Below are 21,066 nucleotides of genomic sequence, written 5' to 3'. Positions count from 1 at the left end.
GATTTTCATTTCATCACTTTTATCTTCATGTGTTTGTAGTAATGCTTTATTAAGATGACTAGTCATAATTTTGTTATTCAAGTAATAATTGACAAAATTTAAAATCCAACTTGTTGTCTATAATTTAGCATATTATGTTTTATTTTTAATGTAATTCACCTCCACTTATCTTAGAAATGAAACAATCCTTATATTTGGAGAGGAGTGTTTAATATCCACTATTACTTTTCTATTCCATTCAAATTAGAATAAAAAGTTTTCATAAAGAAGATGTTACTAATGGAAGAAAAAGCAGCTTGAATTGGCTGGCTATTGAAAAATGCAATAGCACTTCAACTGCTAAAAATGACTCACGTTAAAAATCTAAACATTTATATCAAGGGTCCTGAGGGCCACATCCAGCTTGGCACCTATTTTTGTAAATAAAGTTTTACTGAAACAAGGCCACACATTATCTCTAGATGGCAGACACTATGGCAGAGTTGAAGAGTTGCCCCTGAGACCCCAATGGCTTGAAAAACTGAAAATATTTACTACCTGGCCTCTCACAGAAACTGTTTGCCCACCCCTGATTTACCTGATCAGTTTGTTAGCACTGTGTCCCAATATAATTTCCAAAACTTAATGAACAGAAACAAAATAGATCTTTCAGTAAGACTCTGATTGAAAATAATTAACATTGGATTGGGCAATAGAGAGTTGGCCTTTATGAATTCACCTGACTTCATCATAAACATCAAATTCAGAGACTAAATATATCAGTATAATACAAATAAGGGTGCTCCCAGGAAAATCTGAAGAATCAACCCTTCCAAGGTAGGGTAATGAGCCTCACCTTTGCTGGCACTGATGGTCTGCAGCACCATCTCAGCAGCACCGCGGTCATGGAGCCTGGCTTGTTGGTATAGAAGCTTTTGCTTTTCCATTTCTTTTTCCTGAACACAAATCCCAACCATTTATGTTGCGACTATCATTAAGCAGAGTAGCTTTCTATAAACCATATTTTCATCATCTCTTCATGTATGGGCTCTATGACAACATTATGGACCATTTCAACACCAACAATGTTATTCAACAGATGTTAACATAGTCAGCTCTTGATTTTTCCCTTTATATTTCTTGTGATAGACTTTTGGTACTTGTTTATCAGGATGAATTTTCTTAATTTTAATGACTGGATTAGTCCAAAGCCTGTATGATACTTTTGAAGTACTATACTTCATCATTGAAACTTGCACTTTCTGAATGATACATTTGTGCATCAGTTTGTCATGTTTTTAATCATCTCCCAAGTCATGGCCATAACTTGATACTGCTCAGCAAATGGCTTGAGTTGTAAGTTATCACTGAGTGACAGAAAAACATCAACTGAGGACGTGTTGGAGTTTAAGCAAAATTGAAAGCTGATATGGATAAAAAGGTAGGCTTCAACTAAGTAGTGAACTTATGATAACGGATCTCCCCAGTTCCCCCCAAAGGATAAAAGAAGCAATGTGCCTTTATATTTTGTATTCTCAGGTGGTAACAAACAATACTGCATGGTACTGCTAGAGCAATGGCTGGAGATTGTTCTTTTCTACTTAAACTACCACTGAAAATATACAGAAGGAAATCAAAATAAAATATAAAGGCACAGCAAGTTCAAGACTGGTAGGATCATTCACTTGAGCTATTCAGTTCGCTGGAGAATTGAGACGGAACCAAGCAGTATAAGTTGCAGAATGAAAGTTGCATAGAGCCCTATGACAGCGCGTCCATCAAATGGCGTGGTAGAGAAGCTTAGTCAATGGGACATGAAACAGTCAATTAGTATCATGTCCATAAACACAACGGCCAAAACATATATGACCTAAGAGCAGGAAGAGCTGCAGCAGAAGTAGCCAGAGTGACAGCTTTGCTGCCGTAAACTTTCCATCCAAAGTACGGAAAATAGACACTGGAAGATGGAAGAGGTTTAAAAAATGAAGGCTTGCTAGTTACAGAATATGAAAAAGAAAGTAAACTAAAAGGAGGGGGGGAAGAAATGGGCTCAAACAAATGAAAAAAGAAACCTTTAAATCAAAAGCAACCAACACAGACATTTATGCTGTTACCAGAGAGTTCTCGCCGAGGCTGGCAAATTTGTCTCTTAAATCTTTGATAATATCGTGCTGCGAAAACAAAATTGATCAGGGTTTTTTTCACACTATATAAGAGCTCCTGTGATTAATTTTATTTTTTCTTAAATTATGTGATAGGCCTAAATGGAAGCAGAGAAAAGAAAAAAAAAGGCAGCTTTGCTTTATATGTAGCCATGCTAACATCTAAAAGGTTTGCCTTCATGTTTAAACCTCTTCCTGTGAAGTCAAAAACAAAACGAAAACAAAACCACACAGACACACAAAATCATACTGTAATTACAACACAGTTTGAGAAAAACTGAAAGAAGACCCTTTTGTCTGCTCTTCAGGTGTTTTATAAAATTAGTGAGCAACATTTGATTCTTCCTTTTAGACCCAACAATCTTTGACTTTCCTCCCATTGCCAGAGCTATTTATGGAACTTTTACTTCCCAGTTTTCCCTTTGTGAAAGGCTTTGCCCGGAAAACAGTGATAAGAAATTATTGGCTTAAGGAACTGCACTATAATTTTTATCAACTAAAGAAGCAAGGGAGCTAGAAAGAGTGATTCGTCTATTGACTCAGTAGAACATACAAAGATAGTCATCAAGACATCCAAAGAAGATGGAAGATGCCAGCATGCTGTATATTCTTGAGGAAAACAATAACAAAAAACAATGGCCATTGGTGCTCCAAAAGTAGGTAGACCAACCCAAAGACCTGCCAGGGCCACTTGCACAATAGATTCTAAAGTCACAACATCCTCTTTAGTAACTGAAATCACTCATGATGGGTAGACCCTACAAGCACCAAGAAAGACAAGGTATCAAATTGCCTTCTTTACAAACTTAACTCCCTGAGCAAAGATTACTCATTTTTCTCATATAATATATAAATTCCAACAATAATGCTTTGGGGGAAATGATGAGACTCATTTGAAAAAAAAATGTTGAGCAAAAAAGATATGCTGATCTAGAAGTGGGAAAACTATTTCATAAAGAGGGATCGACCACTCTTTTGAATTTTTTCTGTTAGACTGAATTGGAAGCTCTCTCTTCAGAACATCTTTAATATTATTTATCTTTGTACTTTTTTGTCATTTGAGGACTGCTTCTGGGTATATAAAGCTCCAGGAGTTGGTGATGGACAGGGAAGCCTGGAGTGCTGCAGCCCATGGGGTTGCAAAGAGTTGTACATGACTGAGCGACTGAACTGAACTGAACTCTGGATGTATAATTTAATCTCATTAGAAAGTTGATCATGACATAAAAAAATAAAACTTTGAAAGGGAAAATAGAAAGTTTTCATGCAATAAAATAATGGACTATGTGGAAAACATCTTCCATTTTATATCTACTGCAGATTAGCTTTTCTAAGCATACTGGAGACAGATCTTTTAAAAGTATCTTACTTGGGGAAAACAGCAAGTATCTACTATAGCATTTCTCCAAGTAAGATACTTTTAAAAGATCTATCTCCAAGGAATCCTACTAGTTTTAAAAAGTAGGGTTCCTTGTCCCTTTCCACTTCAAATTCCATTTGAACTGCCTAAGGGTGTTATACATGCACTATACCTTCAACCTATAGTTTCAGTCTTTAAATTATTCCAAGGTCACAAAGGAAGGTTAAGGGAAAAAAAAAAAAAAACAGGAACAGCTCCACAATTTGAATTTTCCCTTAGGCAAAAAGTTCTGATCACCAAAAGCAACCAAGCATTATCAGCTCTTTTCTAAATAAGATTGTTATGAGTTTTTCAAGGTCAAGGGTGATCACATCTCAGACCTATGATAAAATCACAGTCATTGAATGGAAGTATTCAACATCATGATTTGCTTCTACTATAACTGAAGTCTGTAATAAAATTGCTAATAATCCTCCACTTTGTCTAAGAGTGGCTCAAGTCTTTAGCACTTGATGGAGGGGAGGGAGGGAGGAAGGAAGGAAGGAGAAAGATCTGAAGGAAAAAAAAGCCATTCGATTCTTCAGAAATTTGCTTTATATGAGAAAAAATATTGAGATAATAATAAATTATACCGTCCCTTGCTTCTTGATGGAGAAAACAGTTTATCCCCACAATAGAGATGAAAATATGATGACAGCAAAGAAATTCACACTGTTTCTGAAGGACCCTCCTGATTTCATGGAAATCACAGTTTGAGGACAACAATTCTATAGCCTATGCATGCTACTGGCTTGCATTTTGTTGCATTTTCAACTCTTCAGCAACTAGTGAAAAGGTTTTCATATGTTTTCGTCTTAAACTGAATATGAAAGCTGATTATAAGTGGAGAGAAATTTCCAAGAGATGAACCCTTTCTAAAAAAGTCATAATGTAGTAATGTTACAAGTCAATATTAAATCATCTTATTTGGCATCTTAAATGTAGTCATAATCTACAAGGTGATGTTGAGACTTAGTATTTCAAGAAGAAAACATCAAAATACAGAAGATTTAATTAAATAACTAAGAGGACAAAACTGAAAGGCAGTGAAATAGTACTAATAGTTTGGTTTACAACATAAACAGGCCAACTCAGACTAACGAAGAAACAAAAGTGATAGATAACAGTCACATTTCCAGAGATTCACCTAATTCTGTTCTGTATTCCAGCTTCCAAAACTATGGATTAGCCATATTCATATATGGGTGACTCCCAGTGCTAGGGAAACACTTAAAGATTATAATTTTACTCAACAATGGATGGTTCCCCAAATTTTTAACTTTTTAAAAAACCAAATGTACATGGAGGTTTCTAGAAGTAAAGCTTCATGAGGAAAAGGATCACTGCTTGTTTTTTTTTTTTATATTAAACACGAACCAGTACACATACACTGAATACCCAGTAGCTCCCTGCACATTAAAGATGTTCAAGAATGCATAAATGAATGATGCAACTGAATAATGTGATATCATTTAGTATGCTAAATTAATCCGAAACTTAACAAACATTTTCTTTTATCTGAAGAGCTACTAAGTTAGTAACATGTGAAAAGTTTAGTTTCCTTTTAGTACATGGTCTATTAAGTTGAATTATACACACACAAAAAAAGAATAATTCTCAAACTGTAGTTTTTAATTCATTTAGCAGCTTAATTTTTTCCCTGTACCTTTCATTACTACACATCCTCTTTGTTGCTGAACTATCAAATGGTACAATAATCTTCCAGAGTTGTTCTCAATAGGATGTTAAAAGTTTGTAATGTTCTCTTTAATTTAAAAAAGTGTCTTTACCCAAAATAAACTTTGTTTAAATACCAAAAATTTACCAATATACGATCAGAGACAACAAAATCACTAAACCAGAAAAATTTAGTTCAGATAATGTGTTGGGAGGCTCTGAAAGTCAGACTTTATGCTTTACTTCTTCCTGTATCAGATACACTTGCATTTCTTAGAATATCATTTTCACTAGATTTGGCATATTTAGAACTAATTAATACTACCGTGAACTTCCAGATGTTCAAGCTGGTTTTACAAAAGGCAGAGGAACCAGAGATCAAATGGCCAATATCTGCTAGATCATTGAAAAAGCAAGAGAGTTCCAGAAAAACATCTATTGCTGCCAAAACCTTTGGCTGTGTGAATCACAATAAACTGTGGAAAATTCTGAAAGAGATGGGAATATCCGACCACTTGACCTGCCTCTTGAGAAATCTGTACGTAGGTTAGGAAGCAACAGTTAGAACTGGACATGGAACAACAGACTGGTTCCAAATAGGATAAGGAGTACATCAAGGCTGTATATTGTCACTGTGCTTATTTAACTTATATTCAGAGTACATCATGAGAAATGCTGGGCTGGATGAAGCATAGCTGGTATCAAGATTGCCAGGAGAAATATCAATAACCTCAGATATGCAGATGACACCACCCTTATGGCAGAAAGTGAAGAAGAACGAAAGAGCCTCTTGATGAAAGTGAAAGAGGACAGTGAAGAAGTTGGCTTAAAGCTCAACGTTCAGAAAACAAAGATCATGGCATCTGGTCCCATCACTTCATGGCAAATAGAGAAACAGGGGAAACAGTGGCAGACTTTATCTTTTTGGGCTCCACAATCACTGCAGATGGTGGCTGCAGCCATGAAATAAAAAGACGCTTGCTTCTTGGAAGAAGTTATGACCAACCTAAACAACATATTAAAAAGCAGAGACATTACTTCACCAACAAAGGTCTGTCTACTTAAAGCTATGGTTTTTCCAGTAGTCATGTATGGATGTGAGAGTTGGACTGTGAAGAAAGCTGAGCGCCGAAGAATTGATGCTTTTGAACTGTGGTGTTGGAGAAGACTCGAGAGTCCCTTCGACTGCAAGGAGATCCCACTAGTCCATCCTAAAGGAAATCAGTCCTGAATGTTCACTGGAAGGACTGATGTTGAGGCTGAAGGCCACCTGATGTGAACAGCTAATTCATTTGGAAAGACGCTGATGTTGGGAAAGACTGAAGGCGAGAGAAGGGGACGACAGAGGATGAGATGGTTGAATGGCGTCACCAACTCAATGGACATGAGTTTGAGTAAAGTCCAAGAGCTAGTGATGGACAGGGAAGCCTGGCGTGCTGTAGTCCATGGGGTCACTAAGAGTCAGACACGACTGAGCAACTAAACTGAATACTATGCTGGGCTCAGTTGGTAAAGAATCTGCCTGCAATGCAGAAGACCTTGGTTGGATTCCTGGGTTGGGAAGATCAGGCTGGAGAAGGGATAGGCTACCCACTCCAGTATTCTTGGGCTTCCCTGGTGGCTCAGCTGGTAAAGAATCTGCCTACAACGCAGGAGGCCTGTATTCCATCCCTGGGTTGGGAAGATACCCTGTAGAAGGGATAGGCTACCCACTCCAGTATTTTGTCCTGGAGAATTCCATGGACTGTCTAGTCCATCGGGTCATAAAGAGTTGGACATGACTGAGCGACTTTTACTACTATGCTAAAGCTATAAACCCAGCTGAGTTAAAATGATTTTCTAATTCAAGATCCTATTGACAAATTTATAATATGCAACAAAAAGCTCCAGTAACCAAGTACAAAATGAAAGGAAAGAATGAGTAACTCTAATATCAGAGGTTATCAAATTAGCAATGTTATGCTGATTTATCATTAGAGGGCATGCAGTTTGTCCTGAGTACAATGTTGACTTAAAACAGCCTTCATCTACCTATTTGTTTGTTTAAGCCTTAAAAGCACTGGATACTGCCTTGACTACAGAGAATAAGTGCCTATGCAGTCTACTAAGAGAGCCTGACAAAGGAGAGAAAAAGGATAATAAGGTGACTTATGACCTCCCATAAGTACAAACAGCTGACTCATTGGAAAAGACCCTGATACTGGGAAAGACTGAAGGCAGAAGGAGAAGAGGGTGACAGAGGACAAGACAGTTGGATGGCATCACTGATTCAATGGACATGAACTTGGGCAAATCTGGGGAGGTGGTGAGGGACAGGGAAGCCTAGCGTGCTGCCGTCCATGGGGTTGCAAAGACTTGGACACAACTTGGCAACTGAACAACATGACCTCCAATCACAGGAAGAAATGGTTAGATGAGAAGGTGCCAGAAGGTTGGAATAATTAGAAGAAGCAGTTAGAAGAAATTGTATCATAAAATGATCACAGCAACTCATTATTTGGATTTTGAGCTCTCCCAATTCTAGTAGTTCAAGTATTAATATTTACAATTCTAAGTTTTCACAAATGGTTATTAATCCCACCCCAGACTAACTCTTAGCTACACTTTAAGTACTTGACACAGTCTCAAATTCCCTGCCAGGTGTTCCCTGCTTAGCTGAGAGAAGGATTTTTCTTGAGACTGTCTTGAGGATTCACAGACCGTCCATTCTTCAAGACACCTGGTGCTTATTCTACATTAAACTATCCCATGACGGCATCTATACACCTGGACTTTATTGTATTAATTCTCAAATAATTACATTTACTGAATTACCAAGGACCTTTTTCATTATATCACACATTGTTATTCCCAAGAAGGTCCTCCGGAAGAAAAATGCTTCAGGTATTCTTTTTTTTTTCTTCCTGAAACAAGAAGATTGTCTCTGTATTTTATTGATAAAGCAAATTTTTACATTTATATGGTTTTATGTTGACTCCTAGAAACCTTGGCATCAGTAGTACTAACAACCTGCAGCAAATTAGCAACACTGTGGCATGAACTTCTGGATTACTCATATTCTTAGAAGACCCCTAAATGCTTTCCATCTCCCAATACATTTTTTCCTTTATCTAACTGTATTAGGTATAATTATGTGGTATTTTAAATAACAAGCGAGGAAGTGATAGAGATACATATACATGTACAGAAGCTAGACATTTCCTATAAATCATTTTTATTGTGAAATCCCTACACTAAAAAAAAAATGGAGTTCTTCTTTTTCATTCCTTCAGAAAAGATCAGAAGAAAAATAATCAAAATTTGCATGCTTCTAATTGGTATTTATGCACCTAGAAATCTATAAGAGTTTTGAAATTGTCCTGAAAAATGAAAAGAACTTCTGCAAAACCAGCAAATCAGACAGTTTTAAAGGTGGATATTACCCCTTAGAAAACAGCTCAAAGCTTTCAGTCCAAAGATGAAAACGCTGAGGCAATTAAATATGACCTGCTGAAGGTCATCTGGTTAGCATCCAGATGAGAACCCAGATCTCCTACCTTATGAGGTTCTGCACTCACTATGCTGAAAAATTTCCTCGTGGACTTCTCTGGCTTGATTTTGGTAAAGAAGGGAAATTGATTAAATATAATGATAATAGCAAATACTTAGAGCTTGCTATGTGATATGCAATGTTCTGAGTGGAATATGTATATAAATTAATTTAATCCTCATCACAATCCTATGAAGTAGAGACCTTAATTAGCTCCATTTTATAGATAGGCAAATTGAGACTTAAGATTACATATCCATATGGTGGAGCTGGGATTCAAACACAGGTGGTCCATTCAAGTGTCTATGCTCTTAATGATTCTGCTGTATCTCATTTCCTGTACATAACGTGGTCAAGCATAAGCTTCAACTGAGATTACGATTATTATTATTGTATTTTATGTGATATTAGAGCATAGTTGATTAATGATGTTGTGTTAGTTTCAGGTATACAGCAAAGTGATTCAGTTATACATTATCTATTCTTTTTAAAATTCTTTTTTTCATTTAGGTTATTACAGAATATTGAGCAGAGTTCCCTGTGCTGTATAGTAGGTCCTTGTTGGTTATCTATTTTAAATATAGCAGTGTACACATGTCAGTCTCAACTGGGATTATTTTTAAAAACAATAGCACATGAAGTCAAATTATTGTGCATATCAAACGCACAATTAGCTGCACAATTAGATGTTTAAATATGTGTTGTCTACATATCATATGCTCTTTAGGGCTACACATGCGTGTGTATAAATTAACATATACAATTTAGAGGACTGTGCTTTGGGGGAATTTTCCTTGTATCAGGACCAGTACTCTAGCCTACCCTAAACCCCCTTCTCTCTAAGTCTTAGCAATTTGTCTTGCTTCTGAAGTACAGTGGCCCTAGAAACGGTTTGTACCAGTTATTCGTTTATGAAAGCTAACTCTTAGCACCATGACCACTGTCTAAGGAGACCACATACTGATGGAAATGGAGAGAGAGCAGTGCCTAGACACTCAAGAGGCTGAATCCAAGTTGGTTCTGGTTTCCCCAGGGGTCTGCCTTCTGGAAGAGCTGATTAATATCAGGAGATAAATGAACAAATTAACACCCTGTGACCAGAAGTGCCCCCTTTTCCCCAGGAAGTACCATTCCATGATGCATATGGCTTCTTCAGGGCCATCTAACACAACCAAGCAAATAGCTATACTGCTGGTTTGCTGTGGTTAACTAGTCAGCTCAAGAATGCATCACTGTGTTCTCTCTGCCTCCAAGTATCAGTTCTCTCTTTCCTCACCCTTACTTCCCTAAGACTGTAACAACTCCAACAAAGTGCTAGCAAATAACCTCTTTGCTCTGTTTTCTACAGAACCTGGGCTAAGATGGGAGGGTATTACTTGAGATCAACAATTTCAGTATATAAAAATGGAGTTGGCAGACTGCAACAATAAGCATGAGTATTAGAGAACACTGGCCATGAAAATTCCTTCCCCCCTTCCCTTCAACCGTTCAACAGTATGACAGCAACTCAACACTCTAGAGTCCATATGTTGATACCACAGAGCTTCTGAGGAAGAAACTAAAGAAGTATAAACTTTCTTAATAAAAGAGATAATTATTTCCATGTTTTATAACCATAGATGTATCTCAATTTTTAAAATATTTAATAGTTCTCTTTGGTTAAGATTCATGAAGTTATTATAATTTAAATTACTGTGCTCTTATAAACAGGAGTAAATAAGCCCTTCAGAGATTAAATTATGAGTAGCTATTGGAAAGGGAACATCTTATAGTCAATTCCTTACCCCCAAAATGAATTCTATTCAAAATTAGAATCATTGGAGGGGCCAAATAAAAGTATTTTTATCATGGTATTTAGCTATATAACATCGGTCCTTAAGACATTTTAGACCTAAATTGATTCCTCCACATGTAATCATACATTCTTTGGAATGTGAGCTGGGTATTGCTCTAAGTATTGGGTGGGTATGATTTCGCTTTAGTTATGTCTGAGGCCCATCAGGGAGAAAACACAGATTAATCTAAATTTTTATTACAGAATATCAACTCTGCCACAGCCATATTTGGCACTGAAGACACAAGGAATTCTCCTTAATCAATAGTACAGAATAATAGGACCTCAGGGACTCACCAGAGAATTCATCTGTGAAGTAGAAACTGGGCATTTGCCAAAGGATGATGCAACTTGCTTAATATTGTACTTGAGAAAGATGGTCTAGAAAGCGAGTTAATGGTCCATTCCTCTAGATTACTTAAGCTTCACTGTCATTAATTTAGGTTTTTCCATAACTAATAAATCTATATTATAGCACTTAACATTCCACAGAAATGCCTTCATTGAATTATCACTGAACGCTGCACCCTCAGATTTGAAAGAATGGTAATAGGAGAAGTAACCATTGGAACAATGTTTCTGTATGTTTTGAAAAATCTTAATTTAAAAATGTGGTCTGCTCTGTTACCAAAGTTTCTTGTTGTTCTAGGTGAGAAAAACCCGTCATGCTCAGAAAAGTTACTTGACTTGAAACATTATTATTTCTTATTATTATGTGTTTCGCTTATGAAAAATTCAAAGGCCAGAAAAGCTCTGGACTGTAGTAATTAACACTCTGGGTCATTGCTGAAACATTTCTTTCCTTTCAGTTAATACTGGCTTCTTTATCAGATTTAACTATCCCTTTGTATAGTTTTTGGAGAAGGCGATGGCACCCCACTCCAGGACTCTTGCTTAGAAAATCCCATGGACAGAGGAGCCTGGTGGGCTGCAGTCCATGGGGTCGCGAAGAGTCGGACACGACTGAGCGACTTCACTCACTTTCATTTTCACTTTTATAGTTTTAATATTAAAATAGCCTGAAGTCAAAGAAATATATAACTACTAATTATGCAATAAAATTTTTAATAATTAGTTGTAGGTAAATATACATATATTACAGATTAAGCTGGGAATTAAATTATCAACTTAAATCAGGCAAGTTTTAACAGGATCTCATCAGTAAAACACATGTGACGGAAGAAAAGGGCTGGCTAATACCAGGCACTTTAGCCTCTACTCCTTGTTTTCCATGTTTCTTGAGCTTTATTTAGTTTACTTTATTCCTCATGGAAATTTTCCTTATAATGCTACCTTTTTAATCTACTTCTTTCTTCTTCTCAGTATCTTTATAGACAGAGAATTTAAGTAGAAAGTACAGCAAATATTAATAATCAGCCAGTTATTGGGATAAAATTCAATAATCACACACACTATGTTATTCCCAGATTTATTTAATATAATTTGTTTAAAGAATTACTGAAACTACCAAATGACCTTTCAAATTCATTATAACTTAGATGAAAAATTCCACTATCTGACTATAGCTAAATGATGTTAGCCAACCAGACATCTCAATGTAAAAAGTCTAGGACGTTACTAAATTTATAAAGAGAAAGTAGTAATTCAGTTGTCTGGCCAAATTTTTTCAGTTGTGTTATTTGTATCAGAGAGTCAATTTCAGACAAAATTATCCTCATAGGTTGTTGACTCTGTCAACTCTCTGAAAACCATGATCCTCTATTTTCAACTTGGGAAGAGTTCAGGCTGTTTACTTACATAGTATATATTTTACAAATAGATTGTTACACATATTAGGCATAAATGATTACAGTACAAAATTACATGAAGAATGAGTAAAGCACTGGTTACCAAGTGAAAATTTCCAAATCTTGTCTATTGTGTTATGTATATGAATATATGGCAACCACCAGTAACTTTAAAATCCTCTCTTCTGCTGGGACAGTCATATCTGGTGGCCTCTAGCTCCTTTGGGGGGATTAATTACCAGGTTTCACCATTATGTGAGCTTCTCTCCCAACATCCTAAATCCATGGCATGTAGCCCATTCTCCCAGGTGGGGCTCCACAGTCTCCTGATTTCTTGTTCTCAGTATGACCTGAATCCTACACTCTAAATGCTAAGATTCCACTACCAGTTATTTCCAGACTTTTTTTTTCTGAATAGGGAACCTTTCTAATGTCAGCAAATTTGATCCTATTTACCAAATTGTATTTGCTTTTAGTTCTTCCTGAAACTACATTCCTGTTCAGAGTAAAATGGTTTTCTTAACCAGCAACACTTTCTTATCCCAGCCTTCCTTATCCACCCCCACTCCATGGATGTCAATATATACCCTGGGGCATGAACTGCAATGGTGTCTAATGAAATCAAATCTTTGGTGAATGTTAAGAGGTCCCTTCATATTTTCCAACCCTCAACAAGTCACAGGAATTCTATCTGAGATCATCAGTGATAAAACTATAAAAATCCACCAAATCAGGATTATATCCATTATACCTACTGATAATTATAATTTATAAATTTTATGCATATTATATGCCATTAAATTATATCCATTTGATTGGAGCTAAATCTAGTAGCATCTGCATGAAGTCAAATTTTAAAATGATATAACAATATATTTCTCCAAATATAAGTGAGTAAAAAAACATTATAATTTGTTTCTTAAAAATAGATTCTTTATGACATTCTAAATTCACTTTAACAGCAATAGTTCACTTTATAAAATAGAAGGCAAAAAAGGACACTCTACACTCAGAAGAGTTTTTTTTTTTCTTTTCTTTAACTAAAGTCATTATAGGCATTTTCTTTTTGGGATGTTTATGACCGATAATCGGAGAAGGCAATGGCAACCCACTCCAGTACTCTTGCCTGGAGAATCCCATGGACAGAGGAGCCTGGTAGGCTACAATCCATGGGGTCCCTGAGAGTCGGACAAGACTGAGCGACTTCACTTTCACTTTTCACTTTCACGCATTGGAGAAGGAAATGGCAACCCACTCCAGTGTTCTTGCCTGGAGAATCCCAGGGACGAGGGAGCCTGGTGGGCTGCCGTCTATGGGGTCACACAGAGTTGGACACGACTGATGCGACTTAGCAGCAGTAGCAGCAGCATGACCGATTTTCTGACTAAACAGTCTCATGAAAATAAAATGTAAGCTTAACAGGGTTCAAATGAAAGGCAAATTTTTGTGATTCTAAAATATTTTCTCTTAGCAAACTTTCCACACACTTAGCTCTTCAGAATATTCAGAGATAGAAAAGGTCATCTAGCTCTTTCCTATAAGGAAATACTAAGTCAACTCTGAAATCATGGAATATCCTCACTAATTACCAGTTGAAGGTATTTCTAGCACAAAGGAAAAGAAGATTATGTCTAATTCCACCAGCAGTACCATATATCATATCTCTTTTCTAGAAATGAGACCAGTATAAAAACTCTCAAAAGGGATAAGGCATGAAATGTTACAATGAAAAGTCACCAGCTAAAATTTAATCACCTAAAGGGTAGACTTTTTCATCTCAGCACAGTACTCAGTTCAAATGCAACATGGAGGATAAAATTTCAAATTATGAGTCATTTAAATTGCAAGAAGAATAAACTTATGTCAAGGAAGGGATACTGAAGAGACCAATTGCATTGGAGCTACAAACTTGGTACAAAGATTGCAAGATCTTTTTTTTTTTTTTTAAACAAAAGAATCCAAGATGTTGGGTCTAACAAAGGTAAATGTCACGAGAAACTGAAACTCAGACCCAGACAAATACACACATATATATAGTTTTACCTTGCTGCGTTGGGATCCTGTGACCTTAAGGAAGGATGAGGACAAGAAGCAAAATCGCAATAAACAATTGCTCGGAAGACAACCAATAGAGTATATATGGTGTGCACTTCAGAAAAATAGTATGACTTGCCGCTCACAGCTCATTCTAATTTAGCTCAGTTTCTTATCTTATTGAGACTAGAACACACATACATTAGAAAAGATTATAGTGTTATCTAGGAAATGAATCTTAAGGCATTTTTTCTCAGCCAGCAATAGTCATGGGTGATTCTCAAACTAGCCTGTTCTAGCATTTTTTTTTGCACAATGACTTCAGGGACGCAATGCCACAGGGATGCTCTCTTCCAGTTGTTCCAGAAAGGAGTCCTATTCAGTATCTACTCCTCACCTACACGTTTTCTGTGGGTCCACTTTAATTAAAGACTTACAGCTGGCTACTAATATATTTCCAAACTTTCAGCTCAAAACAGACACGTAAATTAAAAGCAGGAAAAAAAACAAAAAAAGGGTCTACTCTATTTCATTTAATTTTTTTGAAAATTAAAAAAAATAAATAAATAAGGAGAGTGGTAGTTAGCAACAGCTAGTCTTTCTTAGATATATATATTAAAAAAAAAGTGCAGCCTAAGCCAAGGGGGGAAATAATATTTGCTTTCTTTTTGGCTAAAGAATATTGAGCAATATTTCAAAGTATAGGAAATTTAAAAGCTGAGAAGGTTTGAGGGAAAATCATGTAATAGAACATAATTCTAGGAATAGATGCAATCCTGCCTCATGCAAGCAGACTGCGTGCCACCATTTACATATGTGCAGGGAATGAGTGACCTCATTGGGCAGAAGTCGAAAGAGGCCAAATCTTTCGGACTTCATTGATTCAGAAAAAAGTTCACACCAAGGCTTTAATTAGAAACTTGATGTTGGGTTGCTCTTCCATAAATATTTTTCTCCCATGGCTGCTGGAAATTTCAGACCCCATCCTTCACCGAGATGAGAACAATGTGAAGCAACCTCATCTCCAAGGGCTCTCAGGAACACTCATCCTGAACATATGGGCTTTCTTTAATTCTTTAACTAGCCTACGTTCCTTGGCCTTAACTTCAGCAAATGTTAGGACTCAAATTTGTCCATCCAGCTTCTGACATGCAGTTCCTTGACACAATAAGCTGCAATAAGCCATGAAGCAAGAAACATAAATGTCAGTTATAAGCTATGAAACAATGTTTCAACATAGATAAAAGACAAAAGTGAAAGATCCATCTTACTTCAAAACTCTTCACTTCCTCTTCCCCATCATCATCTTCCTCATCATGACAACTCTGATACATGTAAAAAAAAATGAGAAAAGGTCAACAGGATAAGAATATGCTGAGACAGAAAATATAAATGAATTAGCACAGAATAATAAATCACTTGTGCTACTTTATCAATATTATTTGAATATATTCATTATATGTAATAAGTTTACATGACATGATCAATGAATTTGTGAACTAAAAGAAAACTATACTGTGCAAATACTAAATCATCAATTTTATATATATCATAGAGATACTTATGAGGTCTGTATCATACTGTACATACTACTTATTCATGCATTTTCCTTGTTGAAATCAAGTTACAAACCTTAGACAACATCACTGTTTTCTCCTCTTTTATGCTTCCATTACACTGTGTTAATACAAACATATTTAATAGCTACGAATTAAAATTAACAGAAAGCAGTGTCTGTCTATTAATTAAAGTGAATCTTGTAATCTATTTTTTTTGATAAATTCATTTTTTGTTATATTTGGTCTATAGGAGGAAAGTAAAATTCCAACTGCTACCAACATCCTTCGTTTACAGAAAAATTATAAAACTGACCATTGAATTATTTTATTTTTCCAGAAATAATAAAGGAGCTGTGCATATATTCTTAATTAATTCCCACAGCTGAGAGTTCTGGTTACTAAGGAAGAAGAGCTGTGCGGTGGTTAGGAACATGCCCTGAGGATGCAGAGTGCCCAATTCAAATTTTGATGCTGCCATTTAAGAGCTTTTAGTCTAGGGCAAGTTCCTTTACCTTTCTGAGTCTCTGTTTTCTCATAATTAAAGTGTAAATAATAAAAACAACAACAAGATTCCTAACAGGATCACATGATTTAACATATGGACAGAAGTTCCTAACACTGTACAGGAGGCAGTGATCAAGACCATCCCCAGGAAAAACAAATGCAAAAAAGTAAAATAGTTGTCTGACAAGGACTGACAAATAGCTATGAAAAGAAGAGAAGCAAAAGGCCAAGGAAAAAAGGACAGATATATGCATTTGAATGCAGAGTTCCAAAGAATAGCAAGGAGAGATAAGAAAGCTTTCCTCAGTGATCAGTGCAAAGAAATAGAGGAAAACAATAGAATGGGAAGCACTAGAGATCTCTTTAAGATAATTAGGATATTTGGGAACTTTTCATGCAAAGATAGGCACAATAAAGGACAGAAATGGTATTGCACCGAACAGAAGCAGAAGCTATTAAGACATGACAAGAATACACAGAAGAACTATATAAAAAAGATCTTCACGACCTTTCATGGTTATCATGATTAGACATGATAGAGCCGGACATCCTGAAATGTGAAGAAGACAAATGAGCCTTAGGAAGCATCACTATGAACAAAGCTAGGGGAGGTGATGGAATTCCAGTTGAACTATTTCAAATCCTAAAAGATGATGCTGTGAAAGTGCTGCACTCAATATACCAGCAAATTTGGAAAACTCAGCAGTGGCCACAGGACTGGAAAAGGTCAGCTTTCATTCTAATGCCAAAGAAAGGCAATGCCAAAGAAGGCTCAAACTACACAACTGCACTCGTCTCAGACGCTAGCAAGTAATGCTCAAAATTCTCCAAGCCAGGCTTCAAACAGTACTTGAACAGTGAACTTCCAGACGTTCATGCTGGATTTAGAAAAGGCAGAGGAACCAGAGATCAAATTGCCAACATCTGCTGGCTCATGGAAAAAGCAAAAGAGTTCCAGAAAAACATCTATTTCTGCTTTATTGACTATGCCAAAGCCTTTGACTGTGTGGATCAAAACAAACTGTGGAAAATTCTTCAAGAGATGGGAATACCGGAACACTTAACCTGCCTCCTGAGAAATCTGTATGCAGGTCAGGAAGCAACAGTTAGAACTGGACATGGAACCACAGACTGGTTCCAAATAGGGAAAGGAGTATGTCAAGGTTGAATATTGTCACCATGCTTATTTAACTTATACGCAGAGTTCATCATGAGAAATGCTGGACTGGATGAAGCACCAGCTGAAATCAAGATTGCTGGGAGAAATATCATTAACCTCCGATATACAGATGATACCACCCTTATGGCAGAAAGCAAAGAAGAACTAAAGAGCCTCTTGATGAAAGTGAAAGAGGAGAGTGAAGCAGTTGGCTTAAAACTCAACATTCAGAAAATGAAGATCATGGCATCTGGTCTCATCACTTCATGGCAAATAGGTGGGAAAACAGTGGAAATGGTGACAGACTTTCTTTTTTGGGGCTACAAAATCACTGCAGATAGTGACTGTAGCCATGAAATTAGAAGACACTTGCTCCTTGGAAGAAAAGTTTTGACCAACCTAGACAGCATATTAAAAAGCAGAGACATTACTTCACCAACAAAGATCTGTCTACTCAAAGCTATGGTTTTTCCAGTAGTCATGTATGGATGTGAGAGTTGGACTATAAAGAAAGCTGAGCACCAAAGAATTAATGTTTTTGAACTGTGGTGTTGGAGAAGACTCTTGAGAGTCCCTTGGACTGCAAGGAGATCCAACTAGTTCGTCCTAAAGGAGACCAGTCCTGGGTGTTCATTGGAAGGATTGATGCTGAGGCTGAAATTTCAATACTTTGATGTGAAGTACTGAACACCAGATGTGAAGAACTTATTCATTGGAAAAGACCCTGGTGCTGGGAAAGACTGAAGGTGGGAGGAGAAGGGGACGACAGAGGATGAGATAGTTGGATGGCATCACCTACTCAATGGACATGAGTTTGAGTAAACTCCAGGAGTTGGTGATGGACAGGGAGGCCTGGCGTGCTGCAGTCCATGGGGTCACAAAGAGTGAGACACAACTGAGCGACTGAACTGAACTGAACAAATATGAATACTATTTAAGCAAATGAGAATATGAATACAAAACGTCTCTTAAGGATATAAAGTTGTACCTTCTCTCAAACACATCATCTCCTATATGTATTTTGTTACCTTCAGAAATACTGGGTATGAATAAGGTGTGAGTTGAAGAATACATTTAGAGAAGTTGGCATTTAGTAAAAGATGTGTTTGCTCTTATACAGAGAAATTTGTGACTCTTAGATGACAGGTATTTCAAAACAATCCTTTGTAAAGAGTATCATAAACCATTTAGTTTTTTTTTTTTTTAAGAAAATGTAGTGAGATTTGCTTTTAAAAAGGTTAAAATTTGTAATTAAAAATAATCTATTAAGCTTGAACTACAGAATTCAACAAATCCATAAGCTAAACTTGTACTGATTGGCATGGGAGCCACAAGAAAACTACAGCAGATGTCTAGCACTTTTTAATGTACTTAAGAGAAACTGAAAGATTTACAGGCATAGGAGATAAGTTTTTCAACAGCAAATTGCGTCCACGTAATATGATAATGCTAGATAAACTATAGGTTGTATTAGATGGTCCTGAAATATAGGACTCAATTTTCTGGATCAAACTGATCATTTCTAGGCAAGGAAGAGTGATCCTGTATGCCAGAAAGGAAACAAAAGTAAATAAAATCCATACATAATGGGGCAGAAGCATGACACAGAGAATTTGAAGAAAAAAATTAGAACCAAAATAGAAGATACGTCTTCAGACCATTCAGATATCTAGAGCAAAACTCAAAACCAGCAATGAGAATTCATAAGCATAAAGTTTACATGGGGTACTTCTCACCACCACCATCTGCTGGAAATTTCATTCTGCAAAACAAGGACATTTCATATCTTTTTCACTTGCCTTCCTGATTATGTCACTCCTCAGAAGACAGAGGATGCAAAAAGAAATTTTCAGGTTGAATTTCAAACTGAAATCCATTTTGGATGGATTTGGATGAGGTAGAAGAGAGAACTTTCATAACAAAGTGACCCTTGCATTTTATAATTTTAACCAATGAAGAACGAAACACTGGGCATAACTTAATGTGTATCTTCCAATAAATTAGTAAGAGCAAGAAGAGACAAAGTTTTTGTTAGCCAGAAACTCAAAAGAGTGTTTACTTTATGATGTTATTATTCTAGAGACTTCCACAGGGTTATCTTGTTTAAACTGGTAAAAGCAGTCCATTTGGACAGAACAGCTTCAGACAGTTTAGAAGGGATGCTGGGATATAAAGAGACATTCTGAGAATCAAGCACGAGTGATCACTATGAGGAGAAAACGAAAGGGCAACAGCAAACCAACGTGGATGAACTGGAAATTTTCTAAGATGTTCACAAGAACAAATACATACGATAGAAAGAGGGTGTAGGGAAGATTAAAACAAAACAAAACAAAACACATTAACACAAGGTTTAAAATAAAGCGTGGCCTGAAGAATACAAAGATTTAAAATGAATTTTAAACATACAGCCAAAGGAAGGAGAACAAGGAATACTAAGTTATGATTTAGTGCAGAAACTGTAGTAATAACAAGAGAAAGTGCAGAACTACTCGTCAGGGGTTTGCTTCAGACTTAACCACCAAAGAGAAGTAATTTTTAAATGTGAAAATTACCTACCCAAGAGAAATGAAAGCTAAGACCCCAATGAAATGTCATACCACATCCATCTTGTTGACAAAAATTGGTAAAACATAAAATATCAAATACTGGAGAAGATACGTATCACCAGAATCTCTTTTAAATGTAGCAAGGAGGAATGTAATTTGGGGCAGTAACTTTGGAAAACGGCTGGGCATCTTCTCAAAATTCAACATTCATACATCCTATGACCCATGGCTTTTGGACATGAATAAAAATAGGCATTTCAAGCCCATTTTCACATCAGCAAAAACAAAGATTCAACACAAAAGGTTACAAACAAAAAGGTAAATGGATAAGCTATTGCGTAGTTGCACAGGGAAATGTGAGTCAAATCAAATGATCTCCAGCCACACGAAAGCATAGGTGTATCTTAGAAAATGACAGTGTAACTATTAAGTACCAAAACTTTACTCATAGCATCATGCACTTTTAAAAGTTAGAACAACTAAAATCTTTAAAAGTACATAATTATATATATATATACACACACACACACACATATATATAATGTACACACATATATATAAAATGCATGTTTACACGTAATAGGGCTTCTCAGGTGGCTCAAGGATAAAGAATCTACTTGCCAATGCCAGAGACACAGGAGATGTGGGTTCAGTCCCTGGGTTGGGAAGATCCCCTGGAGGAGGAAATCTCTATTCACTCCAGTAGTCTTGCCTGGAGAATCCCATGGACAGAGCAGCCTGGTGGGTTACAGTCCATAGGGTCTTAAAGAGTCAGACACAACTGAGTGACTGACAATGCACACGTATATAATATATATAGTAATAAATTCATATAACTAATGAAAACTATGTAAAGCTCCTCTGTCCATGGAATTCTCCAGGCAAGAATACTGGAATGAGTAGTCATTTCCTTTCCAGGGTATCTTCCCAAGG

At 36.5% G+C, this 21,066-nt stretch overlaps 1 protein-coding gene across 7 annotated transcripts in view; it reads right to left on the bottom strand.

Moving 5' to 3' along the window:
* Positions 1 to 21,066, bottom strand: part of RYR2 (ryanodine receptor 2) — an 830,734-nt gene that overhangs the window by 93,459 nt on the left and 716,209 nt on the right. For 5 of the 7 annotated variants that reach the window (XM_061404941.1, XM_061404935.1, XM_061404937.1 and 2 more), the window contains 3 exons: positions 15,634 to 15,687; positions 14,372 to 14,395; positions 836 to 935 (listed from right to left, as the gene is read on the bottom strand). In XM_061404941.1, the coding sequence (XP_061260925.1) occupies positions 836 to 935; positions 14,372 to 14,395; positions 15,634 to 15,687 (178 nt within the window). The remainder of the gene's footprint in view (positions 1 to 835; positions 936 to 14,371; positions 14,396 to 15,633; positions 15,688 to 21,066) is intronic. The other 2 variants (XM_061404936.1, XM_061404938.1) reach the window with 1 other exon arrangement.

This window comes from Bos javanicus, chromosome 28, assembly GCF_032452875.1.
Source record: "Bos javanicus breed banteng chromosome 28, ARS-OSU_banteng_1.0, whole genome shotgun sequence".
Lineage (NCBI taxonomy): Eukaryota > Metazoa > Chordata > Mammalia > Artiodactyla > Bovidae > Bos > Bos javanicus.
This window is presented reverse-complemented; position numbering and strand designations above follow the sequence as displayed.